Raw genomic sequence first — 23,504 nt, 5'->3', positions numbered from 1 at the left:
GTTGATCATATGAATTACATCTAAATAAGTAAAAATGATAAAGTTAAATGTATTAATTGCATTTCGCTATGCATTTACTCCGATAAAATGCTAAATTTTTTAGACGGATTTTTCCGTAGTACTATGGTAAAATTCTTAAGATTCCATGAGAAAATCTAGAAATACTTTCCGTATCACCAACAAAAGGCTCAAAACTCCTGATAATTCAGATATAAATAAAATACGTACATTCAAAATTTTCCAAATTCATTATCTTATCGATACCTGTTTATAACAAATATTAATTAACTTAATAAAATGGAAATTGTAAATACAAATGATGAAAATTCTTTTGATCCAACGCCAAGATTAAAATCTAGTCCTATACCGATTAAATTTATTTCTTTTAACTGGGATGATCAAAATTGTGTTTATTGTGGAGAAAAATATATTGAAGCGCTTTTTTGTTGGCAAAAATATTGCAAACCATGTTTATCACGTTATATTAATGATATAACTGATGATAATATTTATTTGGATGTACACTATATAATGGACTTGGAATGTAGTGAACATGAAATAAGTAGGACAAAAGTACCACAAAGTATTCAAGAATGCTGTAGAAATTGTGTGAAAATTTTATATTTTAAACAAATGGATGGATATGCTAGTTATAGACTTGTTAAAAACAATCTCACTTTATACAATAAAGTGATTGAAAGTGAAAAAAATTGTAAATTATGTGGAAAGTCATTATATCAAGGAACAGATGAAGAGATTATGAAGCAATTTAAATTATGTTCAGATTGTTATATAATTTCTTCTGAATTGATAGAATCAACCTTGGTTAAAAAGCAAATTTCAATTCTTTACTTACCATGGTGGCATAAAAATATTAAGTGCGATATTTGTAAATTAAAGTTAACATCTACATCAGACTGTCAAAAGTATTGTGGAAATTGTTATCTATTTTATGTTGGATGCAGATATTGTTTAATAACAAACATTCTTTTTGGACCTACGGATCAATCTAAATGTAAAAAATGCAAACGAATATCACTTATCAGTGGATGCATTGGTCTTGATGATTTTATTTTTGACAACATTATACATGATAATTTAAATAATTTAGAGATGAATAAGTTTAAAAATATCGTAAAAAAAATTGATAAATACTTTATATCAGACGATACTATATTAAGTTCTATATTTTCTATAATTAAATTAAAAGGAAAAAATGAGATAAGATCAATTAGATGGATATCTTTTTCTCAATTTACAGATGTTAAAGAAATAGCAAAAGGAGGATATGGTATTATATATAAAGCAACTTGGTCGAATAAAAATAATAAAAATGAAACTGTCATTTTAAAAAGATTTGAAAATTCTAAAAATATTGGAAAATATTTCTTAAATGAGGTAAAATATTTAAATATTTCTTATATAATTTCTTGTCAAATAAACTTAATTTTTAATTTAATTAAACCTTTAAATTTAAATAGTTAAAATCAAATCAACATTATTTTAAAGAAGATTATATGTTGAGTTATATCATTAAAATTTATGGCTTTACTAAAGATCCCGAATCAGAGGATTATGTATTAGTTATGAAATATGCGCCAAATGGAGATTTACATAAGTATTTACAAAAGAATTTTACAAATATTACATGGAATATACAAAAATTAATTATTTTATATGACATTTCAATGGGGTATGTATATTTTATATATATTAATTATATTCTAAAATTTTGTCATCAATTTTTTATATTTTTAGACTTGAAACTATTCATAATAAAAAATTTATGCATCGAGACTTCCATAGCGGGAACATATTATGTGATTCAAGTAGTAGATATAGTAGGAATAAATATAAACATGATAAATTACAAATTGGAGATCTAGGATTATCACAAGCTGTAAATAATAAATCATCAAATAATGAAATATATGGAGTAATACCTTATATTGCACCGGAAATATTTAAAGGATCAAAATTTTCTAAAGAAGCTGATATTTATAGTTTTGGTATGATTATGTGGGAACTTACAACAGGGTGTAAACCTTTTGATAATGTTGAACATGATCATACTCTTATTTATAAAATTCTTGATGGAGAACGACCTAAAATTACAGAAGATACACCAGAATGTTATGCTAACTTAATGAAAAGTTGTTGTGACCCTGATCCAAAAAAAAGACCTTCTATAAAAGAAATTCGTTTAACTTTTAGTGGTTGGATATTTAGATGTAAAAATAAAGCAGAATTTATTCAAGCTGAAGAAAAAAGAAAAAAATTGATAGAATCAAAGAAGATTGGGCCGGAATTTGCTAAAAAGCGACATTCAGGAGCCATTTATACAAGTAGGCCATTAAGTGCTTTAATTTCTAAATGTTCATCCATCTATTCTTCAACAATTTCATTTGGTAAACAAGGTATTACAAAAAAAAAATTTCGATTGTAATTTAAAAATATTTTATATATACTTTAATTTATAAGAAATACGTTATAATCTTTAGATTCCAATTATATCTCAGAATTAAAGGATGATAAAGACACTGAAAGGTATTTAAAATAACGAAAAAAAAAAATTTATTTTAAATGATGTAACTAATTATTTGAATTTATTAATTTATTTACTGCTAGTTTATCGTCACAAAATTTAAATTTTGCAATTCAAAAATTTTCAACCTCTTTAAATTCTAATTATATCTCAGAAGAATTAGAGTTTGATATACAAGACAATGAAAGGTATTTCAAATAACAAAAAAAAAATGTTTTATATGACACAAATAATTATTTGAATTTTATTAATTTTTAATTGGTTTTATCATCTCAAAATTTAAGTTCTACGATTCAAAATTATTCAACCACATTAGATTCTAGTAGATATATTTCAGCAGAATTAGAGCTTGATATAAATACTGAAAGGTATTTAAAATATTGATAAAAAAAATGTCTTTAAATGACAACTAATTATTTAAATTTATTAATTTTTAATTATTTTATCATCTCAAAATTTAAGCTATTCTAGATATATCTCAACAGAATTAGAGCTTGATATAAATACCGAAAGGTAGTACTATTTAAAATAATGATAAAAAGAATGTTTATAAATGACACAACTAATCATTTAAATTTACCATATAATTTTTTGTTCAGTTTCAGATCACAAAATTTAAAAAAGAGAAGAAATGAAGGATATTTAAATTTAGAAACTCATGATGATAGTGGTAAATATTTATCTGGCTCAATTTTATTTTATTATTGTTTTAACGTTTACATTATTAATATTTAATTTTTCTATTTAAATCAAATATGAAAATACTATTATAGGAAAACGTATTAAAACTAATTTCAATTATCCATAGAACTATGAAAGTAAAATATTTCGTTATTCTGCAAATTCAGGACATTAGAAATATTTAATAATTTTTATTAGACTTTCTCATTATAAAAAGAAAAGAAATTAGAACCCGGGCATAATATTTATTTAAGTCTCGAATTTGTAATTTTTTTATTTCATATACAAAAATATAATATTTATATAGTAATACTTACTATTGTTCATATTAACGAATAATTGTTTATTTATTTATACTGAATATTTTAAAGTAATTGAACAAATAAATGAGTACTAGTACTTTTTCTTTGAAGGTTCGCTGTCAATCAATTTATCAAACACGTTCGTTTTCTATAAGATTAATATAATTTGAGCATTTCAATAATATGCAAATAAGTTGTTTAGAATGTGATTTTACAAATATTCCGGTCGGTCGTATTTTTTCGGTCAGATTTTGTTATACAAAAATTATTTAATAAATTTTTTTATTTTCGATTGCAAATTGAACAAATTGAAGTGCTTTAGATTGAAATTTAGTTCGAATTCCTTATATTGATATATATTTTTTTCCTTAAAATGTCACGTAAACAGAAATTATCTAATTTTGGTTGGTTATTTTTTGGCGTTCGACCAAAAAAATTGGGCGTTGTACAAACTGATCAGCCCAATCAAATAAACTTAAATCCGAAAAATGCGACCGACTGGAAATGAACAAGGCTATAGAAACAAGTAGCCGTAAAAATATTTTAAGTCACAAAAGCATTAAAAATTCTGAGAGATAAAAGCTATAAGCTAGTATTCATTGTTTTACACAAAAAAGTAAAATGAATTCTAATTGTTAGTATCATTGTGTGCTAAAAATTAAACATGTTTATCGGCTTCCGAAACGGTATGACCTGCTTCGACCCACCAGAATCCAGATCCTCTTGTCTCTTCTGTACATATTTTCGTCTCGTAATTCGTTAATTACATTCACAACCTTTTCCGGAGATGTATATTATTAAATTCGTCGATTCAATTTTTGGTGTTTTTTCGAATCATGATGCTCGTCTATATTTATTCACTGTATCGATTACTTTATCTTCGGTGGGTAGTTCATCTACTTTCGTATCTGAAACAGCTTGGACTTTATTCTTCATATTCGGCGAAAGAATTAGATTTTCAAACCATAACCCTTTTTTTCTATTCCTTCTTTTTCTAATGAAGTCGTAATCGCCTTCGCTAACGCCCCTCATCTTTAAAATATGCATAGATAGAAGACTCGCTTCCCTTCTATCTTCAAACTTTAGCAAATAACCAATTATAATTCCCAATAAATTTAAATCGCAGGTCCGCTTCTGAGAGATTTTTTAATCGTCGGATAATTCTTTATAAGCGACCTATTTAAATCGTTCTTTAATGTCTGCCAATTTTGTTTCTTTTGGAAACCATCGAAAAATTTGTACTTTTACCATATAGTTTCAAAGACAAGATTACTATACCTTTATCATTATCCATGCCTATTCTGATTCTCCTTTTATAAGATGTATTGATACCTGTGCTGTTTTTTGATCTTGACACGTCTTACTAAGCCGAAATCTTATCGTCACGACGTCACGCTAAGATGCTAAGTATTTGTGTCGATCCCTTTTTATCGGTAATTTGCTGCTCCGGTTTTCGTCCCTTGTTGATTCCAATTCCCGTGACCTAAATAAGTATGCAATGACTAAAATTGGTAAGGTTCTGTACGTCATGACTTTTTATAAAAATAAATTTATTCATCGTGATCATCATTCATTTTTTTTTCTTTACAATTAATTCATTGAATTTATAACCAAAGAATTTAAAAAAATGACGAAAAGATGGAAAAGACAGAAAAGAGAAAATTTCGTTTTGAAACTCTTAAATGTAAACAAAGTAGTTGCATAAATAAGAAGAAAAGTGCGTGCAATTGAGTATGTCATAAATGGTTTTGGAGGTAAAGAAGTAGCTCACGTTTACACGAGGTATTCCATTATAAAAAATTTTTTATTTGATTTTGATTTACGAATTTTTTTTTAAAAAATCAAAAATAATCAATCAAAAAATTTTTTTCTTTTAAAAAAAGGATGAAATGTATAGATAAAAGAATTTATTTATTTCACACTTTTATTTAGTGCAACTAAAATGCCGACTCTCCTTTGCTTTGTAAAAAAAAAATGTTAGCTATATCTGGACAGAGAATGGCTGCGCTTGAAGGTGGATCTAACGCTATTTCTACGTCATCGGGTTGCACAATTCGTTGCCATATCAACGATTGTATACTTCAACAAGTTGTTTATACGGCGGAACTTACAGTACATTCAATTTAAGGTAATTATTTTTTGTTGTAAACTAAAATCTATTAAAGGATACCATACGTATTAATTATTTCGAAAAGGTTACACTTCCAAAATTAGAAATCAAATTCGTATTCATTGGATTAATTGATGATAAAACAAAGCTATATATCTTGAATCTTGGGTATTCGAAATTAATCTTGTTAATATTCTAGATTTTGAAGCAATTTGTAAGGTTGCACATGATGTGAAAATACCAGTTACCGTTGATAATACCTCTCTAATTAACTTGATTTTATATATAGGTAGATATTTTATTAATCCAATTGAACATGGTGCAGATATTGTTTATAATAGGTTTATGATCACCTCTTGATTAAGCGTCCCGTTCGTTAATCTTTATGTTCATTCGTTAGGGACTGAAGGTTATGGAACAACAATAGAGGTATAATGATTGATGGAGGTAAATCCCCATGGAATAATGGAGGATTCACAATTTTCACTAATCCAAGTTCTGATTATCATGGATTAATTTATTGGGATATATTTGGATATAATGCCTTTACTACGAAAGCACGTTCAGAAATTATGCGCAACGTAGGACCGTGTCAAAACCCTTTTGGATCATTCTTATTAATACAAGGTTTTGAAGCTTTATCATTAAGAGTTCATACTGTATATACACAAGCTGAAAATGTTTTGGAATTAGAAAAATGGTTCGAATCAAGAGATGATGTCCTATAGGGTTCATATTCCCATCCTTATCATGAAAATGCTAAAAAATATATGCGGAATGGATTTGGATGTATTTTGGATTTTGGTGTTAAAGGTGATGCAAATGTTGGAGCCGCATTCTTTACAACTTGCAAGGTAAGGAGGTTAAACCAATTTAGTTAATTATTTTTATTATTTCTTTAGTCATTTAGCTAATGTGAGAGACGCAAAAACTCTCGTGATACATCTTCAGTTGCTTCAACGACACATCAACAATTAACGGACGAAGAACAATTATCTGCAGGAGTAAATAAAAGAGATGATACGTGTCTCTGTTAGCTATGAACATATTGATGATATTAAAGAAGATTTTACAATCGCGTTTGAAAAAATTGAAGAAGTCAATTAATATTCTTAACTTTTGCTCACGTAATTTTATTTCACGTTCAAGATAATAATAATATTATTTATCTTATACATATCTAGCTAGATTAAAAGAAGGCGGCTGTTATTTCTACCCCCATTTTTGTTATTTCTACCCGCCTCTGGCCAACATTATGCAACATTATGCACTGACACGTGATATCGCTTGGCCAAATTTTCCTTAATTCTGGCCATGAGGGTATGAATAACAAAATTGGGGGTAGAAATAACAATGGCCTAAAAGAACACTATTATTATTATAATTTTTTTTGATAGGGAATTTGAGTCAAAAATATGAATTCATTAACATTTATAATAGACAAAAAAAATAAAGATTATTTTTGAATCATTATACACTGATACACATTTACATCAGGAATTTTTTTCCGTTTAAAATCCACATGGAAATCCACATCAAATACTGTGGAAATATGTGGAAATCCAAATAGTTCCAGTATTTTCCGAATACCCTGTGACGAAACACGTGGTATTTTCGGCATAAGTCCACGAAATTCGGTGTGGATCCATGTAGGATATTGGGAATGTGTGGAATTCCACGTATTTCTGAGCAAACCCACGTGGAATTACATGGACCGACCCACCTAAAAACTTCCTGATGTATGCAAGTATTAAACTACTGCACAGATGCTAGACATGTTTTACGATGCAATGCCTTTAAAGGCTTTTAGCCAATAACGTCATAGAATATTAGAATATGCAAATATTTTGTATTTTGGAAACAACCCGAGATTTTATGGTTTTTAATAGAGCTAAATTACTTTGTTCTAGAAAGATAATCGTTCTTGTATAATTTACATAATTTTAGAATATTAGTAATATGCGAAATATAATTGTTTAGAATAGTTTTACAATTAATTCCACGTAGAAACAAGAAAAAATGGTTGAAACCAGGAGTACAATATCTTGTTATTATTCAATGAACTCTTTTTTGTTTGTTTTTTTTTTAATTAGGTCAATGAACTCTTTTTTGTATTTAGGTATCGATCTACTTTTTTTTTAATAAAAAAAATTTACTATATTCGGTGTTCATTGTAATGAGTTTTAGAATAATTGTCCTATAAAGTAATTATACAATCTCAAATTGTCGTACACAGTTATTTTTTTGACCTTATTTTATATGCAAAAGAAGATAATAATTTTTTCTTATTTCCACTTTCGTACAAATTATTTTTTCCGTTTCCTTTTTCGTTAATTTGTACTTTCCATCATTATCTTCTATGTTGAAAGGTTTATTTTATTACGCCAAATACTTAGATATTACCACTAGTTGATCATATGAATTACAACTAAATAAGTAAAAATGATAAAGTTAAATGTATTAATTGCATTTCGCTATGCATTTACTCCCGTAGTACTATGGTAAAATTCTTAAGATTCCATGAGAAAATCTAGAAATACTTTCCGTATCACCAACAAAAGGCTCAAACTCCTGATAATTCAGATATAAATAAAATACGTACATTCAAAATTTTCCAAATTCATTATCTTATCGATACCTGTTTATAACAAATATTAATTACTAACTTAAAAAATGGAAATTGTAAATTCAAATGATGAAAATTCTTTTGATCCGACACCAAGATTAAAATCTAGTCCTATACCAATTAAATTTATTTCTTTTAATTGGAAAGATGAAAATTGTGTTTATTGTGGAGAAAAATATATTAAGGCGTTTTTTTGTTATCAACTTTATTGCCAAAAATGTTTATCACGTTATATTAATGATATAACTGATAATAATATATATTTGGATGTATTTTACGCAAATAACATAGAATGTAGTGAACATGAAATAAGTAGGACAAAAGTACCACAAAGTATTCAAGAATGTTGTGGAAATTGTGTGAGCATTTTATGTTTTAAACAAATACATATTAGTTATACTATTATTTATAATGGAATTGATAAAAATATTTCCACTTTATACAATAAGGTGATTGAAAGTGAAAAAAATTGTAAATTATGTGAAAAGTCATTATATCAAGGAACAGATAAAAAGATTATGGAGAAAATTAAATTATGCTCAGATTGTTATATAATTTCTTCTGAATTGATAGAATCAACCTTGGTTAGAAAGCAAATTTCAATTCTTTACTTACCATGGTGGGATAATAGCCTTAATTGTATTATTTGTTATTCTGAGTTAAAATTTACATCAGACTGTCAAAAGTATTGTGGAAATTGTTATCTATTTTATGTTGGATGCAGATATTGTTTAACAACAAACATTTTTTTTGGACCTACGGATCAATCTAAATGTAAAAAATGCAAACGAATATCGCTTATTAGTGGATGCATTGGTCTTGATGATTTTATTCTTGACAACATTATACATGATAATTTATATAATTTAGAGATGAATAAGTTTAAAAATATTATAAAAACCATTGATAAATACTTTATATCACACGATATATTAAGATCTATATTTCCTACTAAATTTAGAAAAGGAAAAATTGGGATAGGATCAATTAGATGGATATCTTTTTCTTTATTTACAGATGTTAAAGAAATAGCAAAAGGAGGATATGGTATTATATATAAAGCAACTTGGTCGAATAAAAATAATAAAAATGAAACTGTCATTTTAAAAAGATTTGAAAATTCTAAAAATATTGGCAAATATTTCTTAAATGAGGTAAAATATTTAAATATTTCTTATATAATTTTTTTGTCAAATAAATTCAATTTTTAATTTAATTAAACCTTTAAATTTAAATAGTTAAAATCATGTCAGCACTGTTTTGAAGAATATAGGAGTTATATCATTGAAACTTATGGCTTTACTAAAGATCCCGAATCAGAGGATTATATATTAGTTATGAAATATGCGTCAAATGGAGATTTACATAAGTATTTACAAAAGAATTTTACAAATATTACATGGAATATACAAAAATTACTTATTTTATATGACATTTCAAAGGGGTATGTATATTTTATTCATTAATTATATTCTAAAATTTAGGTTATAAATTTTTTATATTTTTAGACTCCAAGATATTCATAATAAAAGATTTATGCATCGAGACTTCCATAGTGGGAACATATTATGTGTTTCAGGTACTAGATATAGTTCGAATAAATATAAGCATGATGAATTGCAAATTGGAGATCTAGGATTATCACAAGCGGTAAATAATAAATCATCAAATAATGAAATATATGGAGTAATACCTTATATTGCACCGGAAATATTTAAAGGATCAAAATTTACTAAAGAAGCTGATATTTATAGTTTTGCTATGATTATGTGGGAACTTACAACAGGTTGTAAACCTTTTGATAATGTTGAACACGATCATACTCTTATTTATAAAATTCTTGATGGAGCACGGCCTAAAATTACAGAAGATACGCCAGAATGTTATGCTAATTTAATGAAAAGTTGTTGGGACCCTGATCCAAAAAAAAGACCTTCTATAAAAGATATTCGTTTGGCTATTAGTGGGTGGATATCTAGAAATAAAAATAAAGCAGTATTTATTCAAGCTGAAGAAAAAAGAAAGAAATTGATAAATTCAAAGAAGATTGGGCCGGAATTTGCTGAAAAACGACATTCAGGGGCCATTTATACAAGTAGACCATTAAGTGCTTTAATTTCTAAATGTTCATCCGTCTATTCTTCAACAATTTCATTTGGTAAACAAGGTATTACAAAAAAAAAAATTTTTTTGATTGTAATTTAAAAATATTATCTATATATTGCAATTTATAAGAAATTTGTTATAATCTTTAGGTTCCAATTATATCTCAGAATTAGAGGATGATACAAACACTGAAAGGTATTTAAAATAACGAAAAAAAAAAATTATTTTAATGATGTAACTAATTATTCGAATTTGTTAATTTATTACTAGTTTATCGTCACTAAATTTAAATTTTGCAATCCGAAATTTTTCAACCTCTTTAAATTCTAATTATATCTCAGAAGAATTAGAGTTTGATATACTAGACAATGAAAGGTATTTCAAATAACAAAAAAAAAAATGTTTTATATGACACAAATAATTATTTGAATTTATTAATTTTTAATTGGTTTTATTATCTCAAAATTTAAGTTCTACGATTCAAAATTATTCAACCACATTAGATTCTAGTAGATATATTTCAGCAGAATTAGAGCTTGATATAAAGACTGAAAGGTATTTAAAATAATGATAAAAAAATTTCTTTAAATTATTTAAATTTATTAATTTTTAATTATTTTTTCATCTCAAAATTTAAGTTATTCTAGATATATCTCAGCAGAATTAGAGCTTGATATAAATACTGAAAGGTATTTAAAATAATAGTAAAAAAAAATGTTTATAAATGACACAACTAATCATTTAAATTTACTGTATAATTTTTTATTTGGTTTCAGATCACAAAATTTAAAAAAGAGAAGAAATAAAGAATTTTTAAATTTAGAAACTCATGATAATAGTGGTAAATATTTATCTGACTCGATGTTATTTTATTATTGTTTTAACGTTTACATTAATATTTAATTTTTTTATTTAAATCAAATATAAAATTATTATTATAGGAAAACGTATTAAAACTAATTTCAGTTATTTACCATAGAACTATAGAAGTAAAATATTTCGTTATTCCGCAAATGTAGTGTATTTAGAAGTATTGAGATTGCAATACGAATTATATACATTTTAATAAATAAATTGTCAACGCGTTTACTATAAGATTTATATTATTTGAAAATTCAAATAAGTTGTTTTGTATTGATTCAATCACTGATCTAAACCTAAAAGGTAAAAGAATGAAAAAAAAATAATTAGGAAAAAATATTACTATATAGGTATAAAGAAAAAAAAATTAAAATCTGAAAAAAATAATAAAATGGGTTAAAGAAAAAAGAATCAGTTTAAAGAAAAAATCAGTTTAAAGAAAAAATTTCTGCTAAAAATAACGAAAAAATTTCGGTTTTAAAAAAAAAAAATTTCGATATAAAAAGAATTTTTTTTTTTAATTTTTTTTAAGTCATTCTGCTGCGGCTAATCGTATCATTCCAAGTGGAAATATGATTAATAAAAACTTTTTTCAAATTTCATTAACTGGATCTTCTCGGAACAAATTATATAAACTAAATTTTATCTTTTAGTACTTTGGGAATTTCTTTGTTAATTTAATTTTTTTAAAGACCTTAAATATCATAAAGTTTTAACAAGATAAGAAATTTAATAAATTTTATTATATGGAGTGAAATAATATATTGGCGTACTATTATATACGGTATATAATGAAAATACGTAAATCAAAATTTGTCAATAAGTCAATAACTGACATGAATTAATCTAGAAATTAATATTTATAGTATTTACTATACTTGAATTTTACATAGTATTGAGCAATCAAAACATTAAATATTTGAGTTAGACCAAATTCTGTTTTAAAGTATCGACAATAATAAAAAGTTTTTTTTTAAGGCAAAATGTTAAATTGAAATTCTAAATTAGACTAAAAATAAACTCTTAATTTACACTTCCGAATTACTAACTTACCACAAAGACATCCTTTTATGGTAAATACAGTAAATCAAATACATAAGTAGTAACTAATCTTACGAAGACTTTCTTTTTGCGACCAAAGCCTTTATAAATTCTTCTTATTAAATGGCCTAATACCTTATATATTATTTGTGTACATCTGAAGTATTCAATGATGTTAAATTAATCTTTAAATAAGTGAAGATTAATTACCATTACACAAATAATTTGCATTAATCAGTTAATGAGTTATTTTTATTCCAAGTTATACAAAGGTATTCGTTAATATCCTGAAGTATTAATTTAATATTGCTAAAATGTTGACAGTTAACAAAGCAAAAATTAAGGTTTCGAATTTCGTTAATCATGAACCCACAAAGTAGCATGACATACAAAAAGATCTTTCTTATAAAGAACTTTCTTCTCATTTGGGAATGCAATCTTTGAAATTGCTTTAGATAAAGGTGTTTATTTAAAATTTCAAATTTATAATCTTTCAATACTTTTTTTATTGTTAATATTATAAATTAACTTCGATGTAGTGTTTTAAGAATTTTTAGAATGGATTGATCCGTGCTTTTTCACGGCTGTTATAGTTTTCTATTTTTAAAAATTATTGACTTTCGATTACGTAACACACTACTAAGCTAGTGTTGTTTCTTATCTTAGATTTGATATAGACTGTTTATCGTAAATCATACTTTTCTACACGAGAATCAATGATTAAATTGGTAAGGTACTGTACATCATTTTATAAACACTCTTAAGCTTTGATCATTTTTGACCCTTAAATATGACGTAAAAGACTGAAAGATAGAGAAGAGCAATTTTCGTTTTGAATCCCTTCAATTGCATGCAGGTGATTTTGCCACACGTGCAAGTGAACAGAGAATGGCTGCGCTTGAAGGTGGAACCAACGCTATTTCTACATCGTCTGGACAGGCTGCACAGTAATGTTTCGCCTATTTTAGGTTTCCCATTCCGAAACTGCGAAATTTCCGAAACCAGCGAAATTTCCGAGACCAATTACGTCACGTGAATTCTTTTTTAATTGGGGACTAAATTTAGTCACGACGATCTTTCATCTAATCATCTCGCACATCTCGCAGATCTCGCAGAGATTTATGTGACGCGTTGTCGCGCGTAATTATAAACAACCATTCCCCCTTTTCTTTTTACCTGACTTCGAAAACAATTAATTATCAATTATCATTTTCTTAAACTATGTCTACACAAGATTTTATTAGGATACATTTGGGTATAACGTCTTTACTATGAAAGCACGTTAAGAATTATGCGTAACATAGGACCATGTCAAAATTTTTTCAGATCATTTTTATTAATACAGGCATTGAAACTTTATATTAAGAGTTCATAGAATTAGCAAGATGGTTATAATCGAGAGATGATGTCCTACTATGAGTTTCATATCCAGGACTTGAATCACATCCTTATCATGAAAATGCCAAAAATATATGCGATGTATTTTGGCTTATGGCGTTAAAGGTGACGCTAATGTTTAGCCGTGTTCATTGATGCTTTACAACTTGCAAGGTAAGATTAAATAAATTTAATTGATTTTTTTTTATTCGCATGAAAAATTACTTATTACTATAATAGTAATTATTAGTCATTTTGCAAATGAAAAACTTTCGCGATACATCCTGCTTCAACGGTACATCAACAATTAACGGACGAAGAACAGGAGTAAATAAAGGGATGATACGTGTCTCTGTTGGTTATGAACATATCAATGATATTAAAGCAGATTTTACATTGTATTTGAAAAAATCAAAAAATCAATTAAATACTATTCTCAACATTTGTTCACGTAATTTTATTTTCACGTTCAGATAATAATATTATTTATCTTATATCTAGATTAAAAGAACACTATTATTATTATAATTATTATTTTTTTTTTTAATGGGGGAATTTGAGTCAAAAATAAGAATTCATTAACATTTATAATAGATAAAAAAAAATAAAGATTATTTTTGAATCATTATACACTGATACACATTTACTATGCATGTTAAACTATTACTACACGCTAAACATGTTTAACAATAATTGACCTTTAAAGGCCTTTAACCAATAACGGTATAGAACATTAGAATATGCAAATATTTTGCATAATATCTTGGATATCTTATGGTTTTAATAGAACTAAATTACTTTGTTCTAGAAAGATAATCGTTCTTACATAATTTACATAATTTTGGAATACTAATAATAATATGCGAATATAATTGTTTAGAATAGTTTTACAATTAACTGCACTAAGAACAAATAGAAGAAAAAGTGGTTGAAGTCACAACGAGATGGAGTACAATATCTTGTTATTATTCAATGAACTTTTTTTTTGTATTTAGGTATCGATCTACTTTTTTTTTAATAAAAAATAATTTACTATATTCGGCGTTCATTGTAATGAGTTTTAGAATGATTAGGCCGCTCCAATTTGATTGTTTGTTTAACGTCCAGAATTTATGAAGAGTTTGAGGGTCTACAATAAACAAACAAACATAATTTGGGAAATTCTAGAAATTCTGGAAAATCATAATTTAAATTTAGAAGGGCATTTAAACATATTTATTACTATATGTTTAATAGAATGATAAAATAAAATAAATAAAGTACATTAAACAAATAATTTAATTGGAGCGGCCTTATTTATACTAGTACAAAAGTAATTATACATCTCAATTTGTCGTACATAATTAATTTTATGACCCTATTTATATGCAAAAGAAGAAATAATTTTTTTTTATTCTCCGCTTTTGTACAAATTATTGCTTCAATTTTTTTCCGTTCCCTTTCTTGTTAATTTGTACTTTCCATCATTATCTTCTACGCTGAAAGGTTTATTTTATTACGCCAAATACTTAGATATTTCCGTTAGTCGATCATATAAGTAAAAATAATAAAGTTAAATATATTAATTGCATTTCGCTATGCATTACTCCGATAAAATGCTAAATTTTTCAAACGGACTTTTCTGTAGTACTATGGCAAATTCTTAAGATTCCATGGGAAAATCTAGAAATGCTTTCCGTATCACCAACAAAAGGATCAAATTCCTGATAATTTAGATATAAATAAAATACGCATATTCAAATTTTCCAAATTTATTGTCTTATCTATACTTTGTTTATAGCATATATTAATTAACTTTTAATGAAATGGAAATTGCAAATACAAATGATGAAAATTCTTTTGACCCAACGCCAAGATTAAAACCTAGTCCTATACCGATTAAATTTATTTCTTTTAATTGGAAAGATAAAAAATGTGTTTATTGTGGAGAATATTATACTGATACGATTCTTGGTGTTAGACATCAATATCATTATATTCGGCGGCAGGAATGGCAACAATATTGCCAAAAATGTTTATCGCATTATATTAAAAATGTAACTCATATTAATATGTACTCGGATGTATATATGGACTTGGAATGCAAAGAACATAAAATAAGTAGGACAAAAATACCACAAAGTATTCAAGAATGCTGTGAAAATTGTGTGAAAATTTTATGTTTTAAACAAATAGATGTATTTATTGCTAGTTTTTGCAAATTCACTTTAGATAAAGTGATTGAAAGTGAAAAAAATTGTAAATTATGTGGAAAGTTATATCAAGGAACGGATATAAAGAGTATAAAAGAAATTAAATTGTGTTCGGATTGTTATCTAATTTCTTCTGGATTGATAGAATCAACCTTGGCCGCCCTATAAAAAATTTTTTTTGGATGTATTCCGATTTTTATCTGGTTTATGTATTCCGAAAATTTTCCGATTTTTATTATCCGATTTTACTACGGAAAGTGATCATTTTTCGGAATGATAATTACAGATTTTACCCGAAATTGCTCAGTAAATTCTATGAATGTAAACGGAATATTATCAGATATTTTACAATATATATTATCCGAAAGTATCCAGAAAATTTATTGAATATTACAGATTTACGGTTCTTTTTATTCATATTTTCCAGCTATTATCTGAAAGTACTTATTCTATTTTTTAGCTTTCTTATGATTTTTTCAAGTAGTAATTTGGTTATTAGCTGTTTTTTTCTTTTGTTGAACTTGATTTTGTTATTCTAGTTAAACTTTTATTGCCTCTTATATTTATCAAATTTAAATTGTAATATTATAAATATTTGTAAACACTAACAAAAATTATAAATATACCGGAATTTCTCGAATCCTATTGTATTTGTGAAGATACTAATTAAACACCAGTTCGTTCTTTCAGTAATTGAAGATGCTTCAATAATTGTTTTAGAAGGAGTTGATGCAGATTTCTTAATAACTTCAGGTGAGGACAATTGGACATCAATATCAATACTTGATAATGATTTGGTGTTTGTGAATTTGGACTTGTTTTCTTGAGTTTTGGATAAGGGGGAGTGATACATTTTCGTTGGGAGGTGGATCATACCTTGTAATGAGCTTATTTAACTTTTTTCTTGCATTCAATCTCAGCTATAAATTTATATTAATATCAAGTTAAAATTGTACGTAATAATAACATACTAAATATTACCCAATTTCCAACGATATCTACGCTCATTTTTGCAAATAAAGTCTCCCACTGAAACAGGAAATGTTGGAAAATCATTTTTAAACTAAATAATAGTTTAGAAAGTTAATTAGGTTTAAGAATATGGAAGATATAAATATATAACTTAAATTATTAATGACATTTTGAATTTTACCCAAAGTTTCTCTGCAATTTCTGCAATTTACAAATTCTTCGTTAGGACATATTGTTAAATTTATAAAATTGTAAAATTATACTTGCCTGATAAGTCCAATATGTATCATACGATAAATGGAGAAAATCTTTCCAGTCCTCTTTTGGTTGTTTCATTTTTTCCGTTGTTTCCATTCTTCTTTGGTAATAGGATTTTGTATACTGAACCACGTGGAAACTAACAATTATTATTAATATCACTAATATTATTTTTGAAACATTTTTGTATTTAATTACCGATGTGTTAAATTGATAGTATAACAGTAGAAATAGGCGTTGGAGTTGGCGCAGAAGGGGTTTGTTGGATGATCATAGCAGAACTTTTGGATTCGCTAGTAGCTGAAATAATAAAGTTATACTTGGAGTGGATTCTAAATTTATTATAATATTTGAATTATTATTGTTATTTTTATCCATGTTATCACCTATAATCTACAAATAAAAGTAATTTTATGTGTAAATTCAGAATATTTAAAAATCTCATTAAAACTTTATCCTTGAACTACTACTCAAATAGTATTATTATTATTTTATATTTACCATTAATATGTCAATATTTATTTTTTTAAATATTTTATAAGTATTATTGTAATAGTAATATTAAAAAAAAAATGATAAGAATTAAGTTCTAAAAAGCAAAAATACGTTTTTATTTATACTTTCATACTTCAATGATCATTTATTGCGAGCTTATTTTTTGACTTAAATTATAACGCGTTTTTTATACTTATATATATGTTTTAAACGCGTCCACTTACCTTTTTAATAGTTACTATGTAATTTAACTAATTTATTAAGTGATCTACATGAAATTGCTTTCCGGAGTATTTTCAATTTAGATATAAAACTGGATTATTTTCGGAATATTTCTAGAAATTTTCAGTTATTTTAAATTCCTAAAATTTAACTAAAACAACATTCGCAACATAATCGGAATATTTTCAGTAATATTCGGGACATTTCAAAATATTCGGAAAAAAATCGGAGTGTGCCGAATAAAAATTTTTTATAGGGATGGTTAAAAAGCAAGTTTCAATTCTTTACTTACCATGGTGGCTTGATAATTCTAGTTGTAATATTTGTTTTTCAGAATTAACATTTACATCAGACTGTCAAAAGTATTGTGTAAATTGTTTTATATTTTATGTTGGATGTAGATATTGTTTAACAACAAACATTTTTTTTGGACCCACGGACCAATCTCAATGTAAAAAATGCAAGAGAATATCGTCCATAAATATTAGTGATTTTGATTTTGATGATTTTCTTTTTAATAATAATCTTATGACATGCGAAAATTCAGATTATTTAAAGTTAGCTGAATTTGAAAAAATTGTAAAACATATTAATGAATATTTTGTACCAACGGAAATATTAAAGTCTATATTTAAAGAAAGAAAACAAGTAAAATCAATTAATTGGATACCATATTCTCAATTTAAAGATGTAAAAGAAATGACAAAGGGGGATATGGTATTATATATAAAGCAACTTGGTCAAATAATAACAATGAAACTGTCATTTTAAAAAGATTTGAAAATTCTAAAAATATTGGCAAATATTTTTTAAGTGAGGTGAAATATTTTAAACATTCTTAAATAATTTCTTTTGAACAAACTTATTTTAATTTAATTTAATCTTTAAATTTAAATAGCTAAAATCATATCATCATTGTTTTAAAGATAAAAAATGTCATATCATTAAAACTCATGGCTTTGCAAAAGAACCTGGGTCAGAGGATTATGTATTAGTTATGAGATATGCGTCAGGAGGAGATTTACATAAGTATTTACAAAAGAAAAATATTGCATGGAATAAACAAAAAGTACTTATTTTACATCAAATTTCAATGGGGTATTTATATTTTATATTTTATATTTATTAATTATAATCTACAAGTTTAGGTTATTAATTTTATATTTTTAGACTTGAAGATATCCATAATAAAGAATTTATACATCGAGATTTCCATAGTGGAAACATATTATTTGATTTATATAAAAGTAGATATGTCGATGATGAATGGAAAATTGGAGATCTAGGATTATCACAAGCCGTAAATAGTAAATCAACAAATAATGAAATATATGGAGTAATACCTTATATTGCACCGGAAATATTTAGAGGGTCTGAATTTTCTAAAGAAGCTGATATTTATGGTTTTGGTATGATTATGTGGGAACTTACAACAGGTTGTAAACCCTTTGATAATGTTAAACATGATCATAATCTTATTTATAAAATTCTTGATGGAGAACGACCCAAAATTACAGAAGATACACCAGAATGTTACGCTAACTTAATGAAGAGTTGTTGGGATCCTGATCCAAAAAAAAGACCTACTATAAAAAAAATTCGGTTGACCTTTGGTAGGTGGTGGGCATTTGGAAGTGTAAATGAAGAAGAATTTAAACAAGCTGAAACAAAAAAAATGTCATTGATAAATTCAAAGAAGATTGGACCGGAATTTGCTATAAAACGACATTTAGAAGCCATTTATACAAGTAGACCATTAAGTGATTTAATTTCTAAATGTTCATCCGCCTATTCATCTTCAAACATTTCATTTGGTGGTAAACAAGGTATTATTATAAAGGTTAATTTCAATTTAAAAAATATTATATATAATTTATAATATGCTATATTCAATTATATTTCAGGACTTGAGAATAATACGGTCACTAAAAGGTATTAAAATAACAAACATTTTTTTTTTTTTGTTTTTAAATAACGTAACTAATTATTTAAATTTATTAATTTGCTTATTATCACAAAACATAAGTTCCACAATTCAAAATTTTTCAACCCCTTTAGATTCTAATTATATCTCAGCTGAATTAGGGCTTGATATAGATACTGAAAGGTATTAAAATAATGAAAAAAAAAGTTTTTTTAAACAACACAACTAATTATTTGAATTTATTAATTTTTTTAATAGTTCAACATCACAAGATTTAAATTCTGTAACTCAAAATTTTTCAACTGCTTTAGATTCTAATTATATCTCAGCTGAATTAGGGCTTGATATAGATACTGAAAGGTATTAAAATAATGAAAAAAAAATGTTTTTAAGCAACTGACACAACTAATTATTGAAATTATTAATTTTTTAATTAGTTTATCATCTCAAAATTTAAGTTGTACAAATCAAAATTTTTCAACTTCTTTAAAAAAGAGAAGAAATGAAGAATTTTTAAATGTTGAAACTCATGGTAATAGTGGTAAATATTTATCTGGCTTGATGTTATTTTATTTATTTTTGTTTTTTAACGTTTACATTAATATTTAATTTTTTTTTAAATATAAAAATATTATTATAGGAAAACGTATTAAAACTAGTTTCAATTATCTATAGAACTATAGAGGCAAGTAAAATATTTCGTTATTCTACAAATGCAGATTATTTAGAAATATTTAATGTAAAGAAATCAGTAGAATCCAGATAAGATAGTATTTTATTATTATTTGTATTTGCAAATTTTTCCATTTCATATATATTACAAATATAATAATTATATATATATATATATTAATAAATAAATGTATATTTTTATTTCAAATATTTAAAATAATTGTATAATTAAACGTATAAACAAATAAATAATATTTCTTGGAAGTCAATTACTGTATTTTGGTAGCTTTTAATTATGGGCGATGATCGTACGATTCGTACAATTAACTTATCAATACGTTTACTGTAAGATTTATATAATTTGAGAATTTTAATAACATTTAAATAAGTTGTTTAGATTGCAAATAACTACACATAGAAGCAAGTGGATGTAAAAAATATTTAAGACACAAAAGAACGATATAAGCAGTACCAAATAAATTTAATATCTAGATCACATATTTACAGTATATCCATTTTGATTGAAGATTGTAAGATTTTGTTTTAAATTTATTATATTTTAGCGGTTGGCAAATGACCAGGTCATTTTCTGATCAATATTTAGGAAAATTAGTTATTACATAATATACTAAGTATTATTACTGAAAAAAAATCAATAAGATTTTATTTTTTCGCGTATTTATTATAAACATTTAAAATATTTTTATTAAAAAATGTATCTTATTTGATTTTCAACTTTTATTTCTGTATTATTTTCTCTCTTAAGGCATAGATAAAATTTGACTACAGCAACCCTATAAAAAAATTAGATACGTTTTTTATAAAGTTTTTATACGATTTTTTTCCTTAGAAATAACGTATCATAATAGGATACGGAAAAATGCACAATTCCGTATCACTAAAAATATGGTTTGGATACGGAATTTGCACGGAATTCATATGGAATTTACATGATTTGATCACTGATTTTATCACGAAATTTATACGATTTGGTCACTGAATTTACTATTTGTATTACAGTTTACTATAATTATATTTACATAAATCTAATTTTACTTTATTAAATTAAATAAAAAATAAAAAATAAACAAAATACAAATACATTATGAATTCCCTCCTTATTAAAACCACCTATTGCAACCAAAATTATCTATAAGTTCATGTTCATTTGGAGTCAAACAACCTAAAAAAACAAAAAAAAAGAAACATAAGAACGTCTAACTTAATTGGAAACAAAACCCCCCTTCATATAGTATCTGCAATCGTCCAAGTCACCAAAGGCCAGCATTCCTACAAAAAAAGAAAGAGAACTCCAGAATGTCTGACTTACATAAATGAAAAGAATTATGAAGCATCTGATGAAAAAGAAACCAAAACAACAAAATAAATCCAAAACTGACCTACAAAAAAAGAAGACTCTAAAGCAACAAAACTGAAACAAAAAGAAAAGAATCTGAACCCAACTTACAAAAAAAAAAGAAAATTTGAACTGACCTAAAAAAAGAAAAAAATCCTGAACAATCCTACAAAAAGGAAAGGACTCCCAAACTGATCAACAAAAAAGAAAAAAGAAACTGAATCTTCTCACAAAAAATAGCTGCTGGCCTATGAAATAAAAAAAAAGGGATAAATATAAATAAAAAAAGAAAGGGAATAAAGAATAAATCAAAAAAATATTTTTTTAAGGGGAGAGTGTAATCACGTGACTTTTAATTGACACAAAATTTTTTTTGTGCTATTCAGAACGTCCATGTCTAATAAAACATTTGTAAATTACTAAATATTAAAAAAAATATATTATTTTCTTACCTTTTGGGACCTGAAAGTTCACCAGGTATAGTTTTTATTTAGACTTAAATATTATATTTTGGAGAAAATATCAAAAGAAGTTCCAAAAAGGTTGCGAATCGCTTAGTGAAAGTTTAGAATCTCTCTACTGGAAAACATAATATTATTTTTTTAACAAAAAGCATTTTATCATTAATTAATTTAATATATTTGTATTCTATAGGTATGTTTTCACATGTCTTTACAAAAATAATAATAAAATAATACATAATTATTCAAACTAAAGTACTTTTGTTCTTGGGCTTCATATTTTAAATTTTTGCGCCATTGATAGTCTTATTATAAATCACGTGACTACACGCTCCCCTTAAAAAGAGAGTAACGAAGTTAGGAAAGTTAAAAAAAATATTTTTTTTAAAGGGAGGACGTCAAAGTTAGAAAAATAAAAAATTTTTTATAAAGAGGAAATAGAAATAGAAAGAAGAGTGGGAATAAAAGAATAAAATCAAAAAAAATTTTTTTTTTAAAGGAGAGTGATGAAAAAAAAATTTTTTAAAGCGAGGTACGAAAAAAAAAAATTTTTTTTTAAAGGGGGGTGACGAAAAAAGAAGAAAAATTTAGAAAAAATAACAAAAATAAGACAAGAGAAAAGAGAAGGAAGGGAAAGACAGAAAGGAAGATCGGAAGATCGGAAGATCAAACTCATCAAAGTAAGGGTTTATTTTATTTATTTATTTATTTTATTACTAAAAGAGTGTTAGAACCCAGACTATTACAAATAAAAGAAGGAAGAGTTCGAAAAGACTTGAAACTAATATATGTGTATAGACCTTTGTTCGTCATCCCCTACGGGACCCCACTCTTCGATCTGTACTATTTGATAAAGTAGGACTACGCTAAAAAATCAAATGGGGACCAAGAAAAAACCATCTGAAAAAGTAGCGGCTATCTAAAAAAAAAGTTAAAGGGCGGCTAATATAGTCAAACTTTATCTACAGTATGTTGTGAGCGAAGAGGTTATATCAGTGTTGGGTTTTGGACTTGTCCAATTGGTTTTTTTAATTGGACAATTTTGGACTGTCCAAAACCAGTTTTGGACATAGTTTTGGACATAGTTTTGGACAGTTTAAAACTGCTCAAGAGTCCTAATATTTATCAACTGAAAACAACTGAAACTAAAAATAAAATAAAAATATAATGTTAAAATGTTAAAAAAGTAAATATTTAATATAAATTAAATAATAAAAATTAATGTAAAATCAAAATAATATTAAAAATTAACATTTAAAGATTTTTGAAGTAAATTAATAATTGAAGTAAATTAATAATTGA

The 23,504-nt window shown here is 25.7% G+C and overlaps 6 protein-coding genes across 7 annotated transcripts; 5 read left to right on the top strand and 1 right to left on the bottom strand.

Moving 5' to 3' along the window:
- Positions 1 to 297: 297 nt before the first annotated feature.
- OCT59_006064 (uncharacterized protein) lies at positions 298 to 3,353 on the top strand (the record flags this gene model as incomplete). 2 transcript variants are annotated; one of them, XM_025333568.2, is made up of 9 exons in its annotated part: positions 298 to 1,398; positions 1,482 to 1,693; positions 1,759 to 2,417; positions 2,502 to 2,547; positions 2,629 to 2,733; positions 2,830 to 2,913; positions 3,008 to 3,058; positions 3,145 to 3,215; positions 3,319 to 3,353. In XM_025333568.2, the coding sequence occupies 9 exons, from the start codon at positions 298 to 300 to the stop codon at positions 3,351 to 3,353; spliced, it is 2,364 nt and encodes a 787-aa protein (XP_025171282.2). The 2 variants fall into 2 exon arrangements, with proteins under 2 accessions (XP_025171282.2, XP_065997848.1); XM_066141015.1 differs by lacking the exons at positions 1,759 to 2,417; positions 2,502 to 2,547; positions 2,629 to 2,733; ... (2 more) ...; positions 3,145 to 3,215; positions 3,319 to 3,353 and having other exon boundaries at positions 298 to 1,485.
- Positions 3,354 to 5,270: 1,917 nt separating this feature from the next.
- Positions 5,271 to 6,616, top strand: OCT59_006063 (uncharacterized protein; the record flags this gene model as incomplete). Its single annotated transcript, XM_066141013.1, has 7 exons — positions 5,271 to 5,282; positions 5,510 to 5,656; positions 5,724 to 5,806; positions 5,932 to 5,979; positions 6,066 to 6,297; positions 6,367 to 6,492; positions 6,590 to 6,616. 7 exons carry the CDS (start codon positions 5,271 to 5,273, stop codon positions 6,614 to 6,616), a joined length of 675 nt encoding a protein of 224 aa, XP_065997847.1.
- A 1,695-nt stretch (positions 6,617 to 8,311) lies between these two features.
- On the top strand, positions 8,312 to 11,349 carry OCT59_006062 (uncharacterized protein; the record flags this gene model as incomplete). The annotated part of the gene is made up of 9 exons (XM_066141012.1): positions 8,312 to 9,418; positions 9,503 to 9,708; positions 9,773 to 10,431; positions 10,520 to 10,565; positions 10,641 to 10,745; positions 10,842 to 10,925; positions 11,009 to 11,059; positions 11,147 to 11,211; positions 11,312 to 11,349. The coding sequence occupies 9 exons, from the start codon at positions 8,312 to 8,314 to the stop codon at positions 11,347 to 11,349; spliced, it is 2,361 nt and encodes a 786-aa protein (XP_065997846.1).
- A 4,105-nt stretch (positions 11,350 to 15,454) lies between these two features.
- OCT59_006061 (uncharacterized protein) lies at positions 15,455 to 16,009 on the top strand (the record flags this gene model as incomplete). The annotated part of the gene is made up of 1 exon (XM_066141011.1): positions 15,455 to 16,009. The coding sequence occupies one exon, from the start codon at positions 15,455 to 15,457 to the stop codon at positions 16,007 to 16,009; it is 555 nt and encodes a 184-aa protein (XP_065997845.1).
- Positions 16,010 to 16,336: 327 nt separating this feature from the next.
- Positions 16,337 to 16,694, bottom strand: OCT59_006060 (uncharacterized protein; the record flags this gene model as incomplete). Its single annotated transcript, XM_066141010.1, has 2 exons — positions 16,337 to 16,397; positions 16,468 to 16,694. 2 exons carry the CDS (start codon positions 16,692 to 16,694, stop codon positions 16,337 to 16,339), a joined length of 288 nt encoding a protein of 95 aa, XP_065997844.1.
- A 1,352-nt stretch (positions 16,695 to 18,046) lies between these two features.
- Positions 18,047 to 20,387, top strand: OCT59_006059 (uncharacterized protein; the record flags this gene model as incomplete). The annotated part of the gene is made up of 8 exons (XM_066141009.1): positions 18,047 to 18,505; positions 18,687 to 18,886; positions 19,406 to 19,614; positions 19,693 to 19,720; positions 19,815 to 19,895; positions 19,971 to 20,072; positions 20,150 to 20,253; positions 20,353 to 20,387. 8 exons carry the CDS (start codon positions 18,047 to 18,049, stop codon positions 20,385 to 20,387), a joined length of 1,218 nt encoding a protein of 405 aa, XP_065997843.1.
- Between the last annotated feature and the right edge of the window lie 3,117 nt (positions 20,388 to 23,504).

Source organism: Rhizophagus irregularis, chromosome 14 (assembly GCF_026210795.1).
Source record: "Rhizophagus irregularis chromosome 14, complete sequence".
NCBI classification, from domain to species: Eukaryota; Fungi; Glomeromycota; class Glomeromycetes; order Glomerales; family Glomeraceae; genus Rhizophagus; species Rhizophagus irregularis.
This window is presented reverse-complemented; position numbering and strand designations above follow the sequence as displayed.